This window comes from Nipponia nippon, unplaced genomic scaffold (assembly GCF_047370975.1).
Source record: "Nipponia nippon isolate SJK-2023a ecotype South Korea unplaced genomic scaffold, ASM4737097v1 scaffold_8, whole genome shotgun sequence".
Taxonomy (NCBI): domain Eukaryota; kingdom Metazoa; phylum Chordata; class Aves; order Pelecaniformes; family Threskiornithidae; genus Nipponia; species Nipponia nippon.
Genome location: NW_028262402.1, coordinates 27,035,987 through 27,056,408, shown reverse-complemented (window position 1 = coordinate 27,056,408; position 20,422 = coordinate 27,035,987). Strand labels below are relative to the sequence as shown.

Genomic DNA, 20,422 nt, shown 5'->3' with positions numbered 1-20,422 from the left:
GCACGTACACTGCCAACACACCAAATCAAAATCATCAGAACATACGGCATGTGTGGTATAGTACTAAAATGTAAGTTCTACTTTTATCAGCTTAATCTGAAATTAAAGTGAAATGAATAGAACCGAGACAGTTGTATACTGCTGAGTAGCGTAACTCAGACCAAACCATTTAAAAAAAAAAATCAGAAAAATTGTCTAATATGACTAACAAGCTCCTAATTAAAATTGTCTTCTCTTTAGTAAGAAAACCTCAGCCTAATTTTTTTTTCTTTTTTTAAAGATTTACCAGTGAATCCCAACATGAATATCTACCACTGCGTCTCAAATTCTTTTTAAAGAATAACATTGCCCTGTGCACTGTTTCTATGACAACACAGAATAATTTCATTTGATTAGGGAACATGTTTCCCTTGCCAATATTTGTTCTCACTAAGACAAGTCTTTGGCTTTTTCTTTTCAGTTATTAAATAGCTATTTTAGAGATGCAGGATTGAAAAAAAAGAAAAAGAAAAACACCAGGTGTAGCTAAAATCTATATTGTCAGCTATAATACAAAAAGTTAGAGTCAAAAGATTCTGACAGTAACTCACTTAACGAAACCAGCTGCAGCAATAGGTTTCTGAAACATTTTACCTAGTTTCTTTCCCCCCCCGCCCCGCCCTTCTTTCATACAACATAGCAACTGATCACTTCAATCTTTTTTTGGGCAAGAGGGGCAATGGCTTGCAATGAAGCAAGGACAAAATACTAATTTAAATACAGCCGAAATGTAAGTATTTTACAACATTTTCTTTTTTTTCCAAATAGGCCAATATACTTTCTATTACAGCAAAGTAAACCTTCACCTACAGAGTTTCCAAAACGAACATGTAGCACCTAAGATGAAGCACTATGAAAAGTAAACTTTTCAACTGACGTTGCTTATTTTTATTTGCCAACAAACAGCAACTCAAGCAGCCACCTTAGGGTTGCACTTCCACTTTTTTTTTTGGTTAATAAATCTGTCCCAAGCCTCTCATTTAATACAAGATGATATCATAAAAGCAACAAGGGAGCTAACTGTAATTCTGTTGGCACTATAAAAGTTATCACAGAGCATAAAGATTAAGGATCAAAAAGGTTGACTTTGTTCTGTTAAAACTTCCTTAATCAAAGCTGTACTGGAATTGAATACCCGTTCAGTGTGCTACCTAAGCAGACTCATATACCTACACAGGCATTTCCTACAACAAACTTCCCACCAGAACCTGGCTCCTAGGTGCCAAAAAGCAAAGGAAATTGAGAAGATCCACTTGATATTTTCATTATATACATGCACAAGATGTTTGGAGGGGACACAGCCAGGACAGCTGACCCCAACTGACTAAAGGGATATTCCATACCATTTGACATTGTGCAAAGTACTGAATTCCTTGTTTTGCTTTGCTTGCATACGCAGCTTTTGCTTTACCTATTAAACTGCCTGTATCTCAACCCACGAGTTTTCTCACTTTAACCCTCCTGATTCTCTCCCCCATCCCAATGCGGGGGAGTGAGCAAGCAGCTGTGTGGGGCTCAGTTGCCAGCTGGGGTTAAACCACACCACCACCTAGCCATAGATTCAACTGGAAGTTGAAGTCCTACTTCCAACTTTTTTCCTCTTTTTAATTACATGCAACTTTTCTTTACAAACAAGAAAGGATGGAAACAGTAGGGCAAGATATTTAATAAAATGGAGCAGCAGTGGAAACCACACCCATTTACAGGTATCATTTCACACAGTGCACTGTCCATGCTATTCAGCACAAACTACTATCAAAATATGGTGACAATTACCTCAACTCCCTAAAAATTCTCTGTTTCTGGTTTCACAAATCTTCTAATGACATACTCTGTGCCACCAGTGATATAAATAATATAATAAGAGCTATACCAGAATTGCCCAGTTCAGAGTGCTGTCTGACTAATTACAGCTGGATTCTTAAGAAAGATGCAAACACACTAAAAGCCCACTCAAAGAATGGCACTTAGGAATAATGTTCTGTTACTGACCAATTTACCACGGTATGAAGATCTGTATATTTCTTCTGCAAGATTTGCTTTTACTCTTTCACTACAGTATCAAGCTAGGCATCAAGTTTGATCTTCTGCTTTTTTGTATTTTGAGTAATATCTTGCTCTTGGCCGAAAGATTTTTCATTGCCATAACCTTTAAGAATTATTTATTGTGTAAAATAAAAATGCATTTTTTTTGTACTAGCTTTGAATGTAAATTCCAACTTCACTGAATGCTCTTTATATTTTAATTATATCAGAACAAGAAAGAATATCTATCCATTCTATACATTTTTTCATACTGTTCATTCTTATTCTGTGAACTTCTATCATGATGCTCTGGATTTCTTTTCTAAGCATTCCTGATCTTTTAATTGGCAATTCACTACATTATCAAGACTAAATACTTCTCACTTCAATATATATTCCAAACACACACAAAATAGACAGCTCTCAAACTGTGACAGCTGTTTCAAGATTACTGTTTTGTTCTTACTGCAGTAAGAACAATTACAGAGCGAGAAGCAAAGCTTAGACCTATCCAAAACAGATACAGAGGAAAAAAAATGGGCAAGAGACTGCATAATGACATCCTTTGCATTCATAAGCAGGTCAAATGCACCCTGTGTACAGATGCACTCCAGATTTTTTGCTGCAGGACAAAGTTTTCCTGGCCAGTACTAGACTCTGGAATACCTCCTTTCACACAAACCTCATGGCCACCATTTCTCTAAGAAGTCTGTAAGGCAGGGGCAATTCTATCACTTTTTGTTTATAGAGATTTTAAAGGAGACAGCATTAAAGCACTGCTACAGTCAAAACAGACAATCACCACTATTCTCCCCTTGTCTGCTGAGTCAAGTCATTTCATTGTAAAAGGGTATCAGATTGGTCAGAGATCTCCCCTTTGTAAACCCATGCTGACTACTCCTAGTTCCCATTCTCTGCTTAGAACATTTGGAAACAGCTTCCAGGATTGGCTCAACCACCTTCCCAGGGATCAAGGTGAGGCGGACCAGTTTCCCAGATCCCCCCTCTTGCCCTTCTTAAAAAGAGGAGTGACACTTGCTTTCTTCCAGTCCTCAGGCAACTCCCCTAATCACCATGACCTTTCAAAGATGATTGAGAGTGGCCTCACAATGACATCAGCCAGCTCCCTCACCACTCATGGGTGCATCACATCAGGTGCCATGGATTTGCGTACGCCCCATCTGTTCAAATGTTCCCTAGCCTTTTCCTCCTCTACCAAAATTACGTCATCCTTGCTCCAGACATTCCCAATGGTCTGAGGCCTGTGATTCCTGAAGGCAAACCTTAGCAGTAAAGACTGAGGTGAAGAAGGTACTGAGCACCTCAGTCTCTTCCGTGTCCTTTGTTACCAAGTCCCCTGCCCTATTCAGCTGTGGGCCCACATATTCCCTCCTCTTCCTTCTGCTGCTGATACACCTGCAGAAGCTGTTCTTGCTGTCCTTCACATTCCTTGCCAAGATCAACTCCAGGTGGGCTCTAGCTATCCTAACCCCATCCCTACACACTCAGACAGTATTAGAATATAAATTAGTATTTGAACATGAATTCATGTGGCTTTTGCAAGGCATATTCTGCTTTACAGCCCCTACTGGAGTTCTCCGAACAGCTCTTGGGGGGCTGCCACAACATGCTTGGATTCCCAAAAGTCCCTCAGCCAATGCTTTTAAGAAAACAGCAGCCTTATTATGACAGAAGGTCTTGCATGGATAAGTCACTGGCTAAACTGTAAGAAGCAAACAATAAATGAACAGATCTCCCAGTGGAGGGATGTCAAAAGTGGAGTTCTACAGGTATTTTTGTTGACATCTGTGCTGTTCAACATATTTGTAAGAATGGGTTTTAATGATACTATCCTGAATACGTTATTTAAGAAAATGGCTTACTGTGAAGAATTGCAGGACAAGCTTAAGACTTAGCTCAATAACCAGTAAAATGACAGAAAAAATTACCTGTAGAGACATGCAATGAACACAGGTCAAAAAAACCCCTAACTTCATAAGGGAAGTGATAGGTTGAAAACTGACTATGACCATTCAGATGAGTTTAATGAATACAAGATAATTTTGTAAAAATAAATAAATATATGTATGCAAGCAGCCAAAAAAGAAATTTAGAATTAGGAATGACTAGGAAACCAATTGAGAATGAAAGAGAAAACATCATTGTGCCATTATGTGTATAAATACCTGGTTTGCCCATAGCTTGATGACTGTGCTCAGCTGTGACTGAGAGACAGTGCTCTTAATCATCTTGAGAGATATAGTAGAATTGAAAAGGGAGCAGCAAATAGCAACAGAATGATCACGGGCGTTCACCTGCTGTTTCACAGAGAAGCTGTTCCATGAGGGGGGGGGAAATAAAAGGGAGGCAATAAGGTGCTTAAAAACTCATGAACAGCTTGGTGAAAATGGACAGTAATTGAAGAGTAGGACCAGATTCAAAACTAGAAGTGATTTTTCTTAAAAAACAGAGTAAATTCTTTGTCAAAGGTTCTTGGATGCAAGAAATTTGCATAGGTTGATAGGAACAAGTTCATGAGAGAGAAACCCACTGAGTATTAACTAAAACAGAAACCATCCCTGGCTCAGGAAGTGCTGCCAGGTGTAAACAGCTGGAAGATGTGAAAGTTCGCTTGCCCTATTCCTGCTCTGCTCTTGTCATCTGCCTTGGACCACTGTGGAAGACTCGACACTGGTCTAGACGTATGTTTGGCCTCGATCATAATGGCTGTTCTAAAGTTAAATGCTTTACCAAATCTAAAACTGAAAGTAGCTACAAAGCTTTACAGACGCCACTAAACAGAAGCGAAAGGAAACAATGTACACAGCTGAAGATTTCTCCTATCCTCTACCACACAGTTGTATGTGGAACCTACTACTTCTCTTGTGTCTGACCGTAAGATAAATCAACTTCTAAACCAGGAACCAAAATTTCAGAATTGGATAGGCTTTGCATCAAGGCCATCATTGTGTCACAAATCTTCCAAGGCATAATCTGAAACTTAAATTGTCAGAACAAGGTTTTGGAAAAGAACGCTCAATCCTCAAAAGCCATTCTATGGACAGCGTACATACTGCATTTGCTAATTCTCCTCAGGCAGCTTCTACCTATTTGGTAGAGCAAGCACCTACAGATACTGTGGCTACTACATTTAGACATACACTGACTGACTAGCCAGTACATGCATACTGACTTGCTACCTCATTGCTGTCACTCTAATAGTTAAGGTACCAAGTTATAACTTCTCTCAATGAGGGCATTATATGCAGTCACTGCCTCTTTTCTACCAGCCTCCGTATTTCAAAATATTTCTGTAGAAACTTTGTACCTTTGAAACCTCCACCTGTCCTAGGCAGTGACATTAGTCAACAGGCTTAAATTAAGGGTTTGGGCAGAGAAATGACAGATAGACAGACTTCTGCCCTCTCTATCCTTTTACTTAGTTTTCAAGTTTTATATTTATTTACAGAACTACAACATTTTTAAACATCTTTTTAGCATGCAGCTTTACTCACGTATTTTGTCGGAATCTGTGTGAACTGCCTGAATAACAGAAGTTCTGAGAATCACTTCAACATCTGAAGCTATTTTCAGAAGCTAGTAAAAGGGAAAAAAAAAAAAAAAACAACAAACACAGAGTAATTTAAATTATATGTAATTATTCCTGAAGGTATTTTCCATACTAGACAGCTATTAAAATAATAAAGCCAGTCAGTTCCATTATTCAGTTAGTTATGCACTATCTATACATAGGTTTTACTCGGGGGATCTTGGAATAACTTACAGGTTGATATATAAGCTACCTTGACATACAGCACGAGAGGAAGGAAACTTCTGCTCAGTAACATACAGCAGTATAAAATCCAAATACCTAATTAAAACTGCAAATGAATAAGGTAGAATGCAATTACTGAAACAGGTAACTAGTTTCCAATGATCAAAGACATTGGTGAATGCCTCAGTAACATTTGACTACCCCTAGTGAAAGGGCAATCTGGTTCTTTTAACATTTCTGCTCTTGCATTAAGGAGACAAAAATAAGGACAAAACACTGAGGTTTCACAGAAAAGCAGTACAGGAACAAGGCACCACCTAAAGATTATCAGAAGCATTAATATTTGGCAAAACACCTAGAATTTCTTCCCTTATTAAGAGGATAAGCAGAAGCACCCTTGCTAGTTTTGCTGGGTGATTAAGAGAAGCCTAATACTTGTTTGCGTGATACCTGTGTCAGAAATAAATGAAATTGCACAAGTGAGACACTTTGGGGGACATGCTTACACTAGGAAGTAGTGTGTACCAACAGAAGTGGATCTTTGCAAGAGTTAGAGCTCAAGACTTGACATCTACCCTGAATTTCTCCTCCTCCCTTTCCCTTTTAAAGGTTTGGACTAGGTATCCTCCAGTTCCTCCTGCTGAATGCCCATTAGCAGCTAGGCCGCATGCTCATGAAGCACACCTTCCACTTCAGATTCATCTTAAAGGAATTCTGCCATTTGCTCTGAGACTGCTTCATGAAAACGAGCCAAATCACAGGAAGTGGAGATAACCCAGGTAACTTCAGAAGTTCACTCCTGATCTGAACTAAAACGCTGCAATAGATTCAGCTGCAGCATCTCACATTCTAATACTACAGATATTTACTCCTCCCTCCTTGGTCACTACACAGCTAAGTATTTGATGTCATATTAGAAGACATTGCAGCTTTCTATGCTTGCAAAGTAATGTACATATGGTTGGTCAATATTCTTTTTTTTTAGCTCATATCCAAAGCAGAACACCAACACCCCTGTGTTTATGCAAGCAAGTGCTCATATTCTCACAAGTCCTGTACACCATTTGATTCAGTTTCTCTCCATCCAAGTCTATTCAGTATATATATATGTATATATAATAAATATGACAGCTTCTACGATGTTCTAGGATTCTCCAGTTGTGATGAAAGTCTAAAACTTCTCCCACTGACACATTTAATCAAGGTACCAGTTAACCCATAATAAAAAGTTACATATGTGCATTTTGTAGGTTGCCATTCCTAACAAATACAGATTTAAAAATTACAGCAAGTATTTTTCCTGTACATCTATAACAAAAAGAACATAGAATTCAACAGATCAGACACCGGGAACACAAACACAGAAGTATTACTATAGGGGCCTCATAACAAGCAGAAATGCTAGAAAGTCCTAACTAAATGCTCAGAACTATTTATGTTACTGTGCAGTGGCTGGTATGATGTAAAGGTTTAGATTTACTTCTGCAAAGGACAGATGGAGGCACTTTCTTCCAACTAGTGTCCAACAACAATGTAAATACATTCTCTTAAAAGGTTTAATGACAAGGGCTAAATTATTCACTCTGTATGGATGTTAAGAACTAAAAGTATCTAAAATACAGAAGTTTCATTTCAGGACTAAGTTTTAGCAAAATGACTCAGTAAAAAGTGTTAAGAGAACAACTGAGCAAAGGTAACTTACATAGTGAGTTAACAGAATGTTCTACTCATTCTAATGTACCATGAAGAAAGAAGAAGCAAAAAAACCCAGCAGTACAATTAATACCTCTATATTACAACAGCCGCCATAATTTGGCTGTTTTTTGCCTCCCACAAAAGATGCTGCCTCACTTGTGATCAGGAATCAAAATAACTTCTCATGTCTGCCAGTAACTGAGCAGATTATTTAGTTTCTCTGTATCTTTCTGTGCTTGCCTGTACAACAAAGACCAGGTAAACTTAAGTGACCACAGCTCAAATAGATATTATGAGCAAAGTATACAAAATATTTACATGAAAATAGCAACATAAAACATTTTTTTACATAATTTTATTATAAGGTTCAAACTATGCATATTTAACTACCAGAAGACACTTTCTCCTTATGTATTTTTGTATGTGCAAAATTCTATAACATACTATTAATACCAGTGGAAGCATCAATACATTTATAAACAAAGATCCATGTAAAAGCCCTTTCAAACTCATCTGGCTCTCACAATGTCTCAATAAATAATTACATTGCTTCAGAGATCCTTTAAGTAAAAAGCTCCTATGTAAGTATTCTTACGCAAAGTGGAAAAAAACAATCAAAAGAAGAAGTACCTCATTTATCTTCTGTTCAGATGTCTCATCTTGGTTATTTCTGAATTCTTCATTTATCTTTTGTCTTGCAGCTAAATAAAGTAAATAAAAAAACTAAAGCGTGAACAATAAATTCTACCTTGTGTTTGTCACTGCCTCAAAGCTCAGAATCCTAAGGGCTTTATAGCACCTTCCTGGTGCACTCTGCCTGAAGTATTTTAATATAAGATTTCCATGGAATTCAGGTGATGTCATATTTTAAGTTGACTGGCATAGTGAATAAAATATGACTGCCTATCTAGCATTCTGAGCTTTAAAAATAACTAACATACAGAAGCCACTACTAAAAGTTGGTTTACTAAAAAAGCAGTATTTATCCCCTGAGGAGCAACTGTACATGAAGAGAATCAACTCAGATGCTTAGTACAATTAAACATGCTTTGGCTGGACTGAAGGGATGAAGTTAAAAAAAAAAAAAAAACCAGGAAAAACACCAAGGTTCCAGAAAGAGATATTTTTCTTAAAAAATATGTCTTGAGTGCTTGAGTCTAACAACCAGTTTTTTGTTTCAAATTAAAGGATGTGTGGTTATGGACACAAGTTTTCCCAATGATTACTTATAAAATGTGGAAGGGAATAATTTAAAGGAAGATTATGTTAAGAATTCTCTTTCTGTGTATACGGAGAAGAAAGTTCAACAGAAAGATACGTAAGCATCGACCACACAAAAAAAGTATCTCACCTTCAAGGGCTCTGGTATCATTTTTAAAAACTTCTTGCCGGGTTCTGTGTAATAATTTAAAAAGCTTCAGAACCTGTTAATACAACATCAATAGAATTAGCTTGTTTGCTAGCAGGATTCTTAGTTAAAATGAATATGCTGCAATTCAGAGTGTTCTAGCTGATCTTTCATGTTCTTTCCATTTAGTACAGAATTTGGTATGGAATCAGTATCTAAGACATTTTACCTCAATTCCTGATCAAATAATTTGCAACCAAAGCAGATGTGAGGAAATGAAAACCCTAGGCAGTTCTAGATGTTTCAAATTAATCAAAGATGCTAGACTGTACCAGCACTACATTCCTAAATAGTCATTTGGCATGACAGGAATATAATCCTGAAAATACATCAAACGCAAACATATTTATTTTGCCAGTATCAAATAAACCCAACAGAATCTGAATAACTCTAAAAGTCAAGTCACTGGAAGCAACTATCAAGGGTACATCACTGGGTATTCTCCAATTATGAAAAAAAGATAGAAATATAAATGGCTAAAGTATTCTCACACTTACAAGCCAATGTGAGAAAAGTGATTTCAAAAGGATCTCGAAGTGTACATTAACTAATTCAACAATTATTTTTCATGTCTCTCTATAATACCAGGGCATAACCTTCTACAGGTGATGTGGCAAAACCAACACAAAGCAAAGTCCTTCCCTAAATACAACTGCCAGATCTGCAAATAAAAACTTCAGTAAAAGCAAACACTCAAAAAATTAGGATTTACAATGTAGAGACAACACACATCAGTATGTACGTAAACCAAAACTCCTGAGAATCACAGCTCACAGACACGTGGTTTTGGCTGTTTATTCACACAGACTGTAATGAATTACAGAAATCCTCAAGTCCTTATCAGACTTTTTTGGTGTTTGTCAGATTGACAGGAATCTCTAACAAGCACAAAAAAAAAAACCAAACCCAAAAACTCTTGATAACAGGATACCTTTTGAAGTTATTTCTAGTACTTCCTAATGTGTTTTGGCATCTCTAGAAGGCCCAATTCCAGGTACTTCAATCTTAACTTTTTTTTCTCACAATTAATATTCCAAAAATTTCTTAGAAGGACGCAGAGGAAACACAGAGCTGTAACTGAGAGATGACTGTTCGTCTTTATCAGCATGCTCCATATCTGTGAGTTGGAGATGCAAACAAGACTGTCCCCTGAAAGTAAAAGGCCAATAAAAACATCCTGGCAGGGCCCTGAAAAAAGTGTTGCCTCTGCTTTAAATCTGCCAACAACAGAGAGGGAAACAGCAAGCTTCTCTGAAAGTTACTACTTCCAACAGATGTCACCACATTTTTAGATTTTCAAGCTAAGTTCTCACCCTCCACTCAGCTGGTCATTTGGCTACACCTTGAGATAATTCATTCAGAAGTGTACACACACAAAAAGACAGTTTTTAAGGAAGAAGACATAAAACAGTAAGAACAGAGAACTTTCCAGTTCAGTACTGCTTCCTTAACATAACACTACCACAACTTTAGTGCTATTAAGGGACAACTTACAAATAGGAACAAATTCAAATCTTGCTTCACCACATGGATTAGACCATTAGTCGTAATTTCTACTGTAATTTATGACTTAATATCCTGTTGAGTATATGCTACTGCATTACAGATCTTTCTGGAAGCACGACAAACTAGTGCATTCTCAACTGCATAAGAGCCTCATGAATGTTTAAGTAAAAAACTTTTGTCACAAGAATTAGTATGTGACTTGATAATTAGTTAAATCAATCTGAGCAGAGCCGTATAAAAGAGAACATGGACTCTGCTAACTCCTTTTCAGCGTCTGTGTCCTTAATAATTAGCAACTGAACAGAACCATGTTGCCTTTAATTGCAGTGTTTGCTAAATGGCTGAATCTGTGGAAAGTAAACCGACAGAATTAAAAGCCAGCAAATAAATTTCTTGTTCCGTAGATATATCTTAAGAGATTTTACTAAATTATTTGGACAGAACACCCTTAAATATTTCTACCCCACAATATTTTTGCCATCTTTGCAAAGAGTAAAGTTAATATTACACATGGTTTTGAGTCAAAGACATGTATGGTGAAACCTGAAGAAGTGTTTTATGGTTATTCTGAACTCTTTGATCAACAATTTTCAGGCATCTTCCTCTGCTATTTGCCTATTTCTGGGAAGTTCTTCACCACACCAACCACAGAGTAGTTCTATTAGATGACTTTGAAGCCAGATATATTAATGCAGACTCCTTTGAGCTCTACAGTCACCTAAGGAAACACAGAACTCCCCTAATACCTCAGTGTATTACTGCCCCAATAGTAGGCTTCAGAACACTTCTGAAACGGGAGCTCAACTCCCCCCAGAAGTACTCTGTAAAGGATGAAAGGTTTAAACAATTCTTGTCTTTGCTTTTCTTCATCTTCCCATCACAATTCATTCTCTTGATGTATTTGAACCTTGATTGTCATCCCTCGTTTCCTTTTTCCACAACGGCCTTTGCTTGCAAAACCCTACTGTCTGTTACCTAGCTTTGTGTCCTTCTTTGCCCCGAGAGCCTCTGCCCGTTGATGCTATAAATGCTAGGAACGGCTAAGAAAAAAGTTCCTACCCTCCAGTGACACACAAGGAGCACCCCACCCCCCCCCCCCCAAGGACATAACTTGCGCTTAGTGACTGTTTGCAGCCCGAGGTCGCTCATTCCAGGGGGCACACAGCACGCTTCCTCGGCGCTGCCTGCCCCGGCACCAACTCCAAGCACGCCGAGCACCAAGCAGGGCCGGCGGGACAGACCCCCCGAGGCGGCCGGCGCACGGCGGCAATGGCCCGCCGGCCGCGGCCCTCCCCCCGCCGCCGGGCACCCCGGAGCACGAGTGACCCCGAGCCTCCCGCCGGGCGCAGGCCACACGGGGACGGGCAGGGTCGACCCCGCGGCCGCTGAGAGGCGGCGACGGAGGGAGGGGGAGCGCCGGCAGCCTCCTCCGCCGCCGCCTCACACGGGGCCGACCCTGCCCGGGCCCCCCCCCGCCCCTTCCCCACCGGCCCCGGCTCCAATTCACTCCAGGCCATCCCCGAGTACCGGGGAGGCCCCAGTGCCCCGGCCGCCAGCCTCAGGAGGAGCGGCCAGGCCGGGCCAGGCCAGGCCAGGCCCTCACCGACAGAGGCCAAGCACCTCCCGGGAGCAGCGGCCGCAGCCGCAGCCGCCGCCCTCTCCCGCCGCGCATGCGCGCGGCACTCACCTGCGCGCGGCTCGCCATGGCGACCGCCGTCCTTTTCCGGTCCCAGGGCAGCGGCGGAAGTGACGATCGAACACGGTCCGCGCCCTCCCCCCGCCGGCGTGCTGCCGGGTGCCCCCGCCAATGCCGCCCCGCCGAGCGCGGCTCGCCGTCGCCCTTGTTCCGGGCCGCCGTCGCCCAGCGATGCCTGCCGCGCAGCCAACCTCGGGGAAAAACAGAGGCGATTCGTTAGGTGACCTGAAGAGGAATTACAGCTTTTGACCAAAAAATCACCGCTAGCAGGTGTACCGACGATTAAGAAAGCAAATACCTATCTGTCTCAAGCTATTACAAATTACTATCAGCAACCAATAACAGCCGCTATCAATTGTATAGCAACAAGCAACATGGCAGCAGCAACCCATGACAGCAACAACCAAGCAGGTATTTATTATTGCAGCTTGCTACAAACTTACCATTAGAGAAGCAACTTATCAACCATACAACGGCAGATATCTTAGGGTAGATTACTTGTGTGGATCTGTAATAGCAGTATCAAGTGACTTAGATTTCAGAAGGGGCCAAGCCATCCTCCGGAGAGGAGGAGGCGTCGATGGCGGAGGTGGGAGGACAGGCCGAGCCGACCCCAGCAGCGGTCCCAGCGGGGGACCAGGACGTAGCAGAGCCCCACGTCAAAGGCGATCCCACTGCACCGAGTCTGGAGTCAGCCAGGCGTCCCCGGTGGGAGCCTGAGATCTGACAGAAAGTTTCTGCAGAGAATCCAGCCTGTTCAGGAAAGAACAAGTACACGCAGCATGGGAGGTTCTCAGAGAGAGAGGCTCCGTTTTGGAAAAAAATTAAGTCATTTTTAGATCATAGAGACATAAGAGGGCATAGGACACCACCCCTGTGAGCAGCCAATGGGTGCTGTTAATTTCTGTTTTCCACCTGGAACAGCCAATAGATGATGTTTCCTCTTCTTCCAGATCAATTTTTATTTTGCCAGACTGTTTTCCTGCTCTTGCAGTTAGAACAGCTGGTCACCAACTCTTACCTTCTCCGGCTGTTTTCCCCTTTCCCAGACTATTTTTCACCTTTTCAGATAAAAAGTTGCCATTATAGTTCCTTGTTTCTGCACTTATTGATGGTATCTCAGGATGCGTCTGGTTTCTCGATACCCAGCTGTACTTGGAAGAGGCCAGCTGCCCTTCTCAAGGATGCTTCTGGTTCCCAGGCGCACAGCTCCCAGGGTGGCACGCATTTTCTCTGCCAGTGTTTTTCAACAGACATCTTCTTTTGATCGGTCATTTTCCCTTTCTAGCCACATCACCTTTTTGGCTGCTCACATCAAGCTCCCCACAGCCCTGCTTTGCCTTGCCCATGGCCTGATTGAGCAGCCCAGCCTTGGCCCAGCCATCCAGGGCTGTGTCTGGTACTTTAAAACTCAATTGCCATTCTCTACTAAACCAAACAAACAAGCTTATACTTCAATAACACATCATCCAGCATTAGCTAAAGGCAGCATAATGATTTTAAATGTAATTAGCTTTACTGCTTTGCTAGACCTCTAGCTTCAATATATAGTCTATTTAATTGTTTAATTGCAATTACATTCAAAGCTAATCGAAGTGTGGGAACACAAAACTATTACTAAATATTTTTAATATTTCAAATTTCCTAAATGCACTTATTTTGGACTACGATGCCCATAAAGAAACTCAGTCCATTAGCAGGAGAAATGATCTTCATTCATAGATCTATTTGCAGGAATAATTATTGCAGCTGTGAATGAATGAATGAATGAAATACTTTGAAAAGGCCTTGTTATATTCAAAATGATACAAAATTTGCCATTTACATGGTGAGACAAAAGTATATGTTGAAGTCAACTACCTTAAAAAAACGCCTTTGCCTGTCCAGAGAAGCTTCTTAAATTGTCACTTTATGTCTTCTTTAACGTAGAAATATGCTTTCTAGACTGACTCCACAGCAGCCCATGGAACTACTTAAAGTACACTAACATGTACAAATGGATCCTGAATAAGTATTTGTATGTTAAACTGTTCATGAGTCTGTCTACCTAGTAATATCAACTCTTCTATTCTTTCACAAAATATGTTTAATTCCTGAGAAAATAGGGGAATAAAATTATTCATATCTTTGCTTAATAACCATGGTTAGACAGCAATAGAAAGCAAAGAAATTTGCCCCTGAAGCACCAATTCCATCCTTGCTTTAGCCATCATACTCCAATACTATCCGCAGGACATACACATGTCGAAATACTTTAATTCAGTACCATCAAGTGAGGAACAGAATATTATCCCAGTGTTTAATGTGCTTCATCAGAGCTCTGTTTAGGCTATCTCAAAATATATAATTTCAGAGTTATTACCAGACGTGTATGACAAATTCTGCTCTTTTTGTAACAAGTTCAGGTAATGGGATGTGGAACCATTTTAGGTTTAAACCAGGTAGCAGTATTTATTCCCTGCCTCCCTCCAGAGTTATCTTTCCTGCGAGACTTTTGTCACCAGACAAATATATATAAAGGTCTATATTAAAATCTTCCTAGACAAAACTTGAGGGAAATCCGATTCAATCTATTTTAACTGTGAAGTTTAGAAAATGAAGCTTTGTTGTTACTCTTTTAGTTTTTAGCAGGCGTGGTAGTGTCTGCTTTTTCATTTCTCCTATTTCATGACTGGTGTCATATATATTAAAAAAGCATTCACGACTAGATGCGTAGCTGTGTAACACTGCGTTGCCCTCAGTGAATTACTGCCTGGTCATATTGATTGGTCCACTTCAGAGTTAGGAAGTGGCTTATGCGTCGAAGGGCTGACACATTAAACTGCCTGTCATTTCCCCTCTACAAGAGCCATCCCTCTGCCAGGCAGCACCCAACACCTCAAACTGAACCCTGTGTATTTGATGACTTTACCCTCCAAGCTTTGGGGGCGGTGATGATGTGTATAAAAGCCGCCATACCTGGCTCAGCCCAAGTCCTATCCTGACGGGCCCCTGCAGCCCCGAAAGGCCTTGAGACTCTGGTGCTGCCTGTTCGCCCTGTGCCAGGGGCCACACCGCTTTCATCTTGGAAAGCTCTGCCAAGGCAGCAGGGCCTCCAGAGCGGGGCTCACAGCAGCCTGTGTTTCTCTCGCAAACTTGTATGGAAAAGCAAAGGGCAGCCCTGCCAGAAGCAGTCATTTGGTTGCGGGGCGCAGTCCCAAGAAGTCACGGAGATACCTGGGTGGGATTTGATGCGGCAATAAACACTACTTCTGCCTGCAACAGCCTCTCCTGCGACTCCACTGCCTCACCGTCCACACAGCGTTGATCCCTCCGCGGAGCGCCCACCCGCCTCCCCCCCCCCCCCCCCCCCCAAGTTGGATCCGTCCGCGCCTCCCTGAGCCCCATCACTCCGGCTCAGCGAGGGCGGGCCAGGACAGCGGGCGGGGACAAGCGAAAAAGACAGGCGAAACTACCAATCGGGAGGTGCACCCGGCAGGCCGTGATCTGTTGACCCAATGAGCGCCGCGGGGGGCGCGGCTGCGGGAGGAAGAGCGGGGCGACGGGCGGCGGTCGCGGCGCGCGGACGGTCGCCATGGCTGATGAGATCAGCAAGGCGCAGGCCGCCCGCCCCGGCGGCGACACCATCTTCGGGAAGATCATCCGCAAGGAGATCCCCGCCAATATCATCTATGAGGACGAGCAGGTGCGGGCGGTGCGCGGCCGCTCGCGCTCGCAGCCGCTCGGGCCTGGGGGGTGCCGCTGAGGTGCTCGGGAGGGCGGCGCGGCGCGGCGCGGCGGGGCGGGCGGGACGGACGGACGGACGGGGCCTCTCCGTGCCCTCTTGCAGCCTCCCTAAAGCGTCGGGCTCCTTCGGTGGGCGGCCCGGCCCGGCCCGGGGGATGCCTGGGCGGGCGCAGGGCTGCAGGTGCTGCCCGGCCCGCCTCGGCCCGGTCGCGCTGTATCACCGGCCTGTGTCCGGAGGAGGGCCTCTGGCGCTAAGGCAGCCGCTGGCGTTGGCCGTATCGCAGCCCTGCGGCATTGCAGGCCGCGGAGGCTTTGCTGCCAAGGAACGGGTGTTGTCACACCTGTTGTAGCAGGTTAGTCGTGAAACCTAAGATTAACCACTCGCAGGCAATCTCCTCGTGGATTCCGGGCATGTGTATCTAAACCGTGCACCATAACTAGCTGGTTTTGCACGTCAGAAACGCAGGTCTTGATGTGCCTCTCAATAGCGTTATGGAGATTATACAGCTGTGCCTGCCAGGCTTTGGTTATGAACCTTGAGAGGGATTATTAAAGTAAGGAATTATAACGAATTACAACTTTTTCTGCTCTTCACAAAAGTCTGGAACTGGTCATCCTGCAGGCTGCAAAAATCGGTTTCTGTGGTGAGGTGAGATTGGTAGCATTCAGTGATGCTGGTGCACTGCAGCATGCTATGAGCCAGGTGAAATAGTTAGCTTACAAAAACGTACAGCGCTTATCTCCAAGACGTAAACTAGACTAGTATCCAGTATAAGCCCTTTTTTTTTTTCTAATTGAAATACTGAACATTAACAGGGGTTTTTCCTTTTGAAATAAGGGATTAGCTGCAATGTAGAATACAGACTCATTAAAGATGCTGTTTGTCTGATTTGTGTGCTTAAAAATTATGCATAGCTTGGAACAATGTTTTCTTAATAGATAGAGAAGTGTTGCAGCTGCCATCCACTCTCAGGAGTATTGGAAATTTTTTACTGCTTTCCGAAAATCATGCTTATGTTACTGCTCTGTGTTTATGCAAGGGTGTGCATCCTTTCTCTACCCAGGTCAAAGCTGCATGGGGTTTTTCCTTGGCTGTAGTGGCTACTGCAGTGTAACCCGAGCACTGCGCTTGATTGAGAATCAGACCATTGACTTTGATAAGTGACTTGAGAGCATATAACCTACTCTGACTGTCATTAGTGCAGAATATTTTCTGGAAGAGTAGTTACCTGCATTATCTCAGTTGATTTTTACCTTAAACTACACAGAAATGTAGAGCTGCTTTTAGAGTTTAGTTGACTATAGTGGATGATCTTTAATTCATTTTGTTGACTCTATGAAGGTCTTTTTAGAGGTGACTGGAAATGTTACAAGGAGAAACATAAGGAAGGCTTTTAATGATTAATTGACATGCAGAGGAAAGGAGATATTAAAAAGAGCAAAGTCTCTGTGGAATTAAGCCTTATCACTGTTGTTTTAGTTGAATCTAAACTTGCTGAAATTAAGGTTGGTTTACCGTGCACTCATGGGCCTTCTGTGATTGTGCTTTTGTTCAATACTACCTCTGCCCTCTGTCCCATTATTTGCTACCGGTCTTCTGCTCATTAAATTCTTTGATTCAGTTTGGCCACTTGCATTCTGCCTCTGTGGACCCTGTAGAAAAACTGCTTATGAAATTATCAATTCAAAGTAAGATTTATTTAATTAGGTGCAAATTAGTTTTATTCACCCATTCTTTGCTTACCACCCTTCTCTGTTTGGGAGAAACAAGCAGTTCATCAGAGATTAAAATTGGACATTATCTTCTTAAAGATAGTTTAAAATAGGACAGATTGGAGGTGTACAAGATAAGGCATTGATAATGTAATTAAAGTTCAGGCTTTTTACAACCTTTACTCTTGGTAAAGGCCACAGTTCCTCTCAGTAGAATTGAAAAGCAGTATAGTCTCATAGAAAGCTCACTTTATTGATTCACAAGTAACTGAAAGCATCTAAGAAATACATACTTTGAAGCATGGAAAGTATGTATTTATAAGTATGCACTCTTTGTGGCGTAACTCAACTAGTAACAGTTTTGCTGTTAAATGTGATGGGTAAGTCAGAGATGCCCTTTGGTTAGCAATGGCAGAGTGCATGCTCAGCACAGGCATCTGCAGATTGTGGTGGTTGCAGTAGCAAGTCCTGGTTCTGTGGTTGGCCATTCACAAAAAGAGGCATAGCTTCCTTTTCTTTCTTTGCTTTCTCTTCTATTTCTCTTACCTATTGGAAGTTCCTAATTTGAGACTTACTTGATGTAGTTAGGTGCTGCGTGCAGTTTCTGATTGATAGTAATTTTGGTACTTGCATAAAATTAGTTGGCAATCAACTACTTACTAGAGATAGTTGTTCATATTTCAAAAGTGATGCCTCTCCCTCAATTTGAGAATGTCTGAATGTCTGAAGTAGAGCCAGCCTTAATACATTATTTTGAAATAATCTTTTTCTGAAATACTTGGTGCTATTGAGAACAGAAGTGTAATATGGCCTCAGTCACATAATTTCAGGTTCTCTGAAATTGCCTTGTTATTTTTGACCAAGGCAATATTCAGACGTAACTGGAAGATGATTTGCAACTGTTTGCTATTTGTTTTTTTTATTGACACCGTGTTTAATAAAGTGAAATAAGGATAGATATACTTTTTATAGGCATGCATGCCATCAGGTTTGTTAGTTGTTATGCATATGTGGAAATAATAAATCATGAACCTAATTGCATATTAACTTCCTGAGAAGACTATAGCTTTTAAATAATACTTTACACAGAATAATGATTATTTTTTTTCATACCATCAGGTCTTGGTAAGTAGGTGTTTTGTGTTTAGGAATTAGAGGACATTGAATATCACTCCAGAAAAATCAAAATTTCTGCTTATGTTTGGAATATCTGATAATCTGCTTAAGTATGTGTTAAGTGGGGCATATTGATTTACTTAAACTCTTGCCTTTCTCCGAAGCAAATTATATTTTAACTGTTTGCTCTTCCTCCAGTGCCTTGCGTTCCATGATATTTCACCCCAAGCTCCAACACATTTCCTAGTGATTCCTAAGAAGCCAATTGTCAGGTTATCTGAAGCGGAAGATTCTGATGAATCTGTAAGTACTCTAGAAGCTTTCTGTACACCAAACTGTACCTCTAATTCCTTCATAATTTACTAGACTCTCCCCCTTTTCCTCTTGACATTTCAAAGAGGCAAAGTAGTTTTCCGATACTATAATCCTTTTCCTCTAGCTAAGAATGGGAGTGGAGTTAAGGTTTTCCAGTAAAAGTAGTGATACAAAGCAAAATGTATCTCTGGGTATGTATTTGCAGTGCAAAATGCATTGTTATTTTGGAGTATAGTCTTGATATCTGTTTTCATGGTTTGCAGGCAGTAGTACTTACTCTAATGTGGGCTTGGGGTTTTTGGCAGGTCAGAGATGAAGAAAGGGAAAGTTACCTGAGAGGTGCTGAATATTTCATTTGTAACTATAAACATCAAGTTCAAAGATTTTGTAAACCTTTAGATGATAAGATGAAGATTATTTTCCACCAGAATTGTGTATGTTGCCTGAAGAAGTAATGGGGGCTTTAACTATGAGATAAATTTAGCTTCTGTGACACTTCTGTAGTCTGTTACTGTCTAGCTTGAAAAAAATCTATAGCTCTTTTTTCCCCCTATATTATGCATAGTCAGTCTTTATATCTTTTCTTGGAAAGTGTCAGTTGCAGGCAGACAACAATTTGAACAGCAGTGGCTGAATTTCTAAGAATTAGCTTACTGGCTTATCTGATTGCTTCTCTGCTCTCATTCCTTCCCTTCCTACCCTCTCCCCTTTTTGTGTGTTTTCTGTTTGTTTTGTTTTTCTTGTGTTTTTTTTTTTTTTTCCTTCCAGCTTCTTGGGCATTTAATGATTGTTGGCAAGAAGTGTGCTGCTAACCTGGGCCTGACCAATGGATTCCGGATGGTTGTGAATGAAGGGCCTGAGGGTGGGCAGTCTGTCTATCACGTACATCTCCATGTTCTGGGTGGTCGTCAGTTGGGCTGGCCTCCTGGCTAAGATTTTTACACCACAAGAGTTAACTGCATGCATACAAATTACCACCAAATAGATATAATATGTTGCCCATCAATCTAGCCACTGTTAATGTATTTTCTTTTTTAATGTGTGTCTACAAAGGGTAATAAATGCTCTGAACAACATTCGCACAATAAAGATTTAGCATGTGGGAATCATCTCTGTCTGGTGTGCCTTACTGATGGAAACAATTCTGCAAGTTAAAATGGAATTTAAGCGTGTAGCATGTTTCAGTCTGCTGTTAACAATCTTCTGTAGATAGTGATTTGCTGAGGCATTTGAAACCTGAAGGTGCAACTGCTTAGCAGTCTTTCATGTCTTTTGGGAAGAAAACTTACAAGGTTTTTGAATGTAGCATATAAATATTCATAAAGCCAGTGTAGGCCGCTGCTAAAACTTTTTTTTTTTTAAAAGTGTTTTGTGTGAAATTCCAAACATGCCGTGCAAGGGTTGTGTT

The 20,422-nt window shown here is 41.3% G+C and overlaps 2 protein-coding genes across 11 annotated transcripts in view; one reads left to right on the top strand and one right to left on the bottom strand.

Moving 5' to 3' along the window:
- Nucleotides 1-15,404, bottom strand: part of LYRM7 (LYR motif containing 7) — a 48,820-nt gene extending 33,416 nt beyond the window's left edge. For 5 of the 10 annotated variants that reach the window (XR_015701144.1, XR_015701146.1, XR_015701145.1 and 2 more), the window contains exons 1-4: nt 12,052-12,127; nt 8,886-8,958; nt 8,165-8,235; nt 5,580-5,661 (exon numbers count right to left, since the gene is read on the bottom strand). Coding sequence is in view for 4 of the 10 variants with exons in the window: in XM_087742791.1 (XP_087598917.1) it covers nt 5,580-5,661; nt 8,165-8,235; nt 8,886-8,958; nt 12,052-12,120 (295 nt within the window). In the remaining 6 variants the exon portion in view is untranslated. The other 5 variants (XR_015701148.1, XR_015701150.1, XR_015701149.1 and 2 more) reach the window with 3 other exon arrangements.
- Nucleotides 15,405-15,641: 237 nt separating this feature from the next.
- On the top strand, nt 15,642-20,123 carry HINT1 (histidine triad nucleotide binding protein 1). Its single transcript, XM_087742789.1, has 3 exons — nt 15,642-15,829; nt 18,898-19,002; nt 19,783-20,123. The coding sequence occupies exons 1-3, from the start codon at nt 15,719-15,721 to the stop codon at nt 19,945-19,947; spliced, it is 381 nt and encodes a 126-aa protein (XP_087598915.1). The 5' UTR covers nt 15,642-15,718; the 3' UTR covers nt 19,948-20,123.
- Nucleotides 20,124-20,422: the final 299 nt, after the last annotated feature.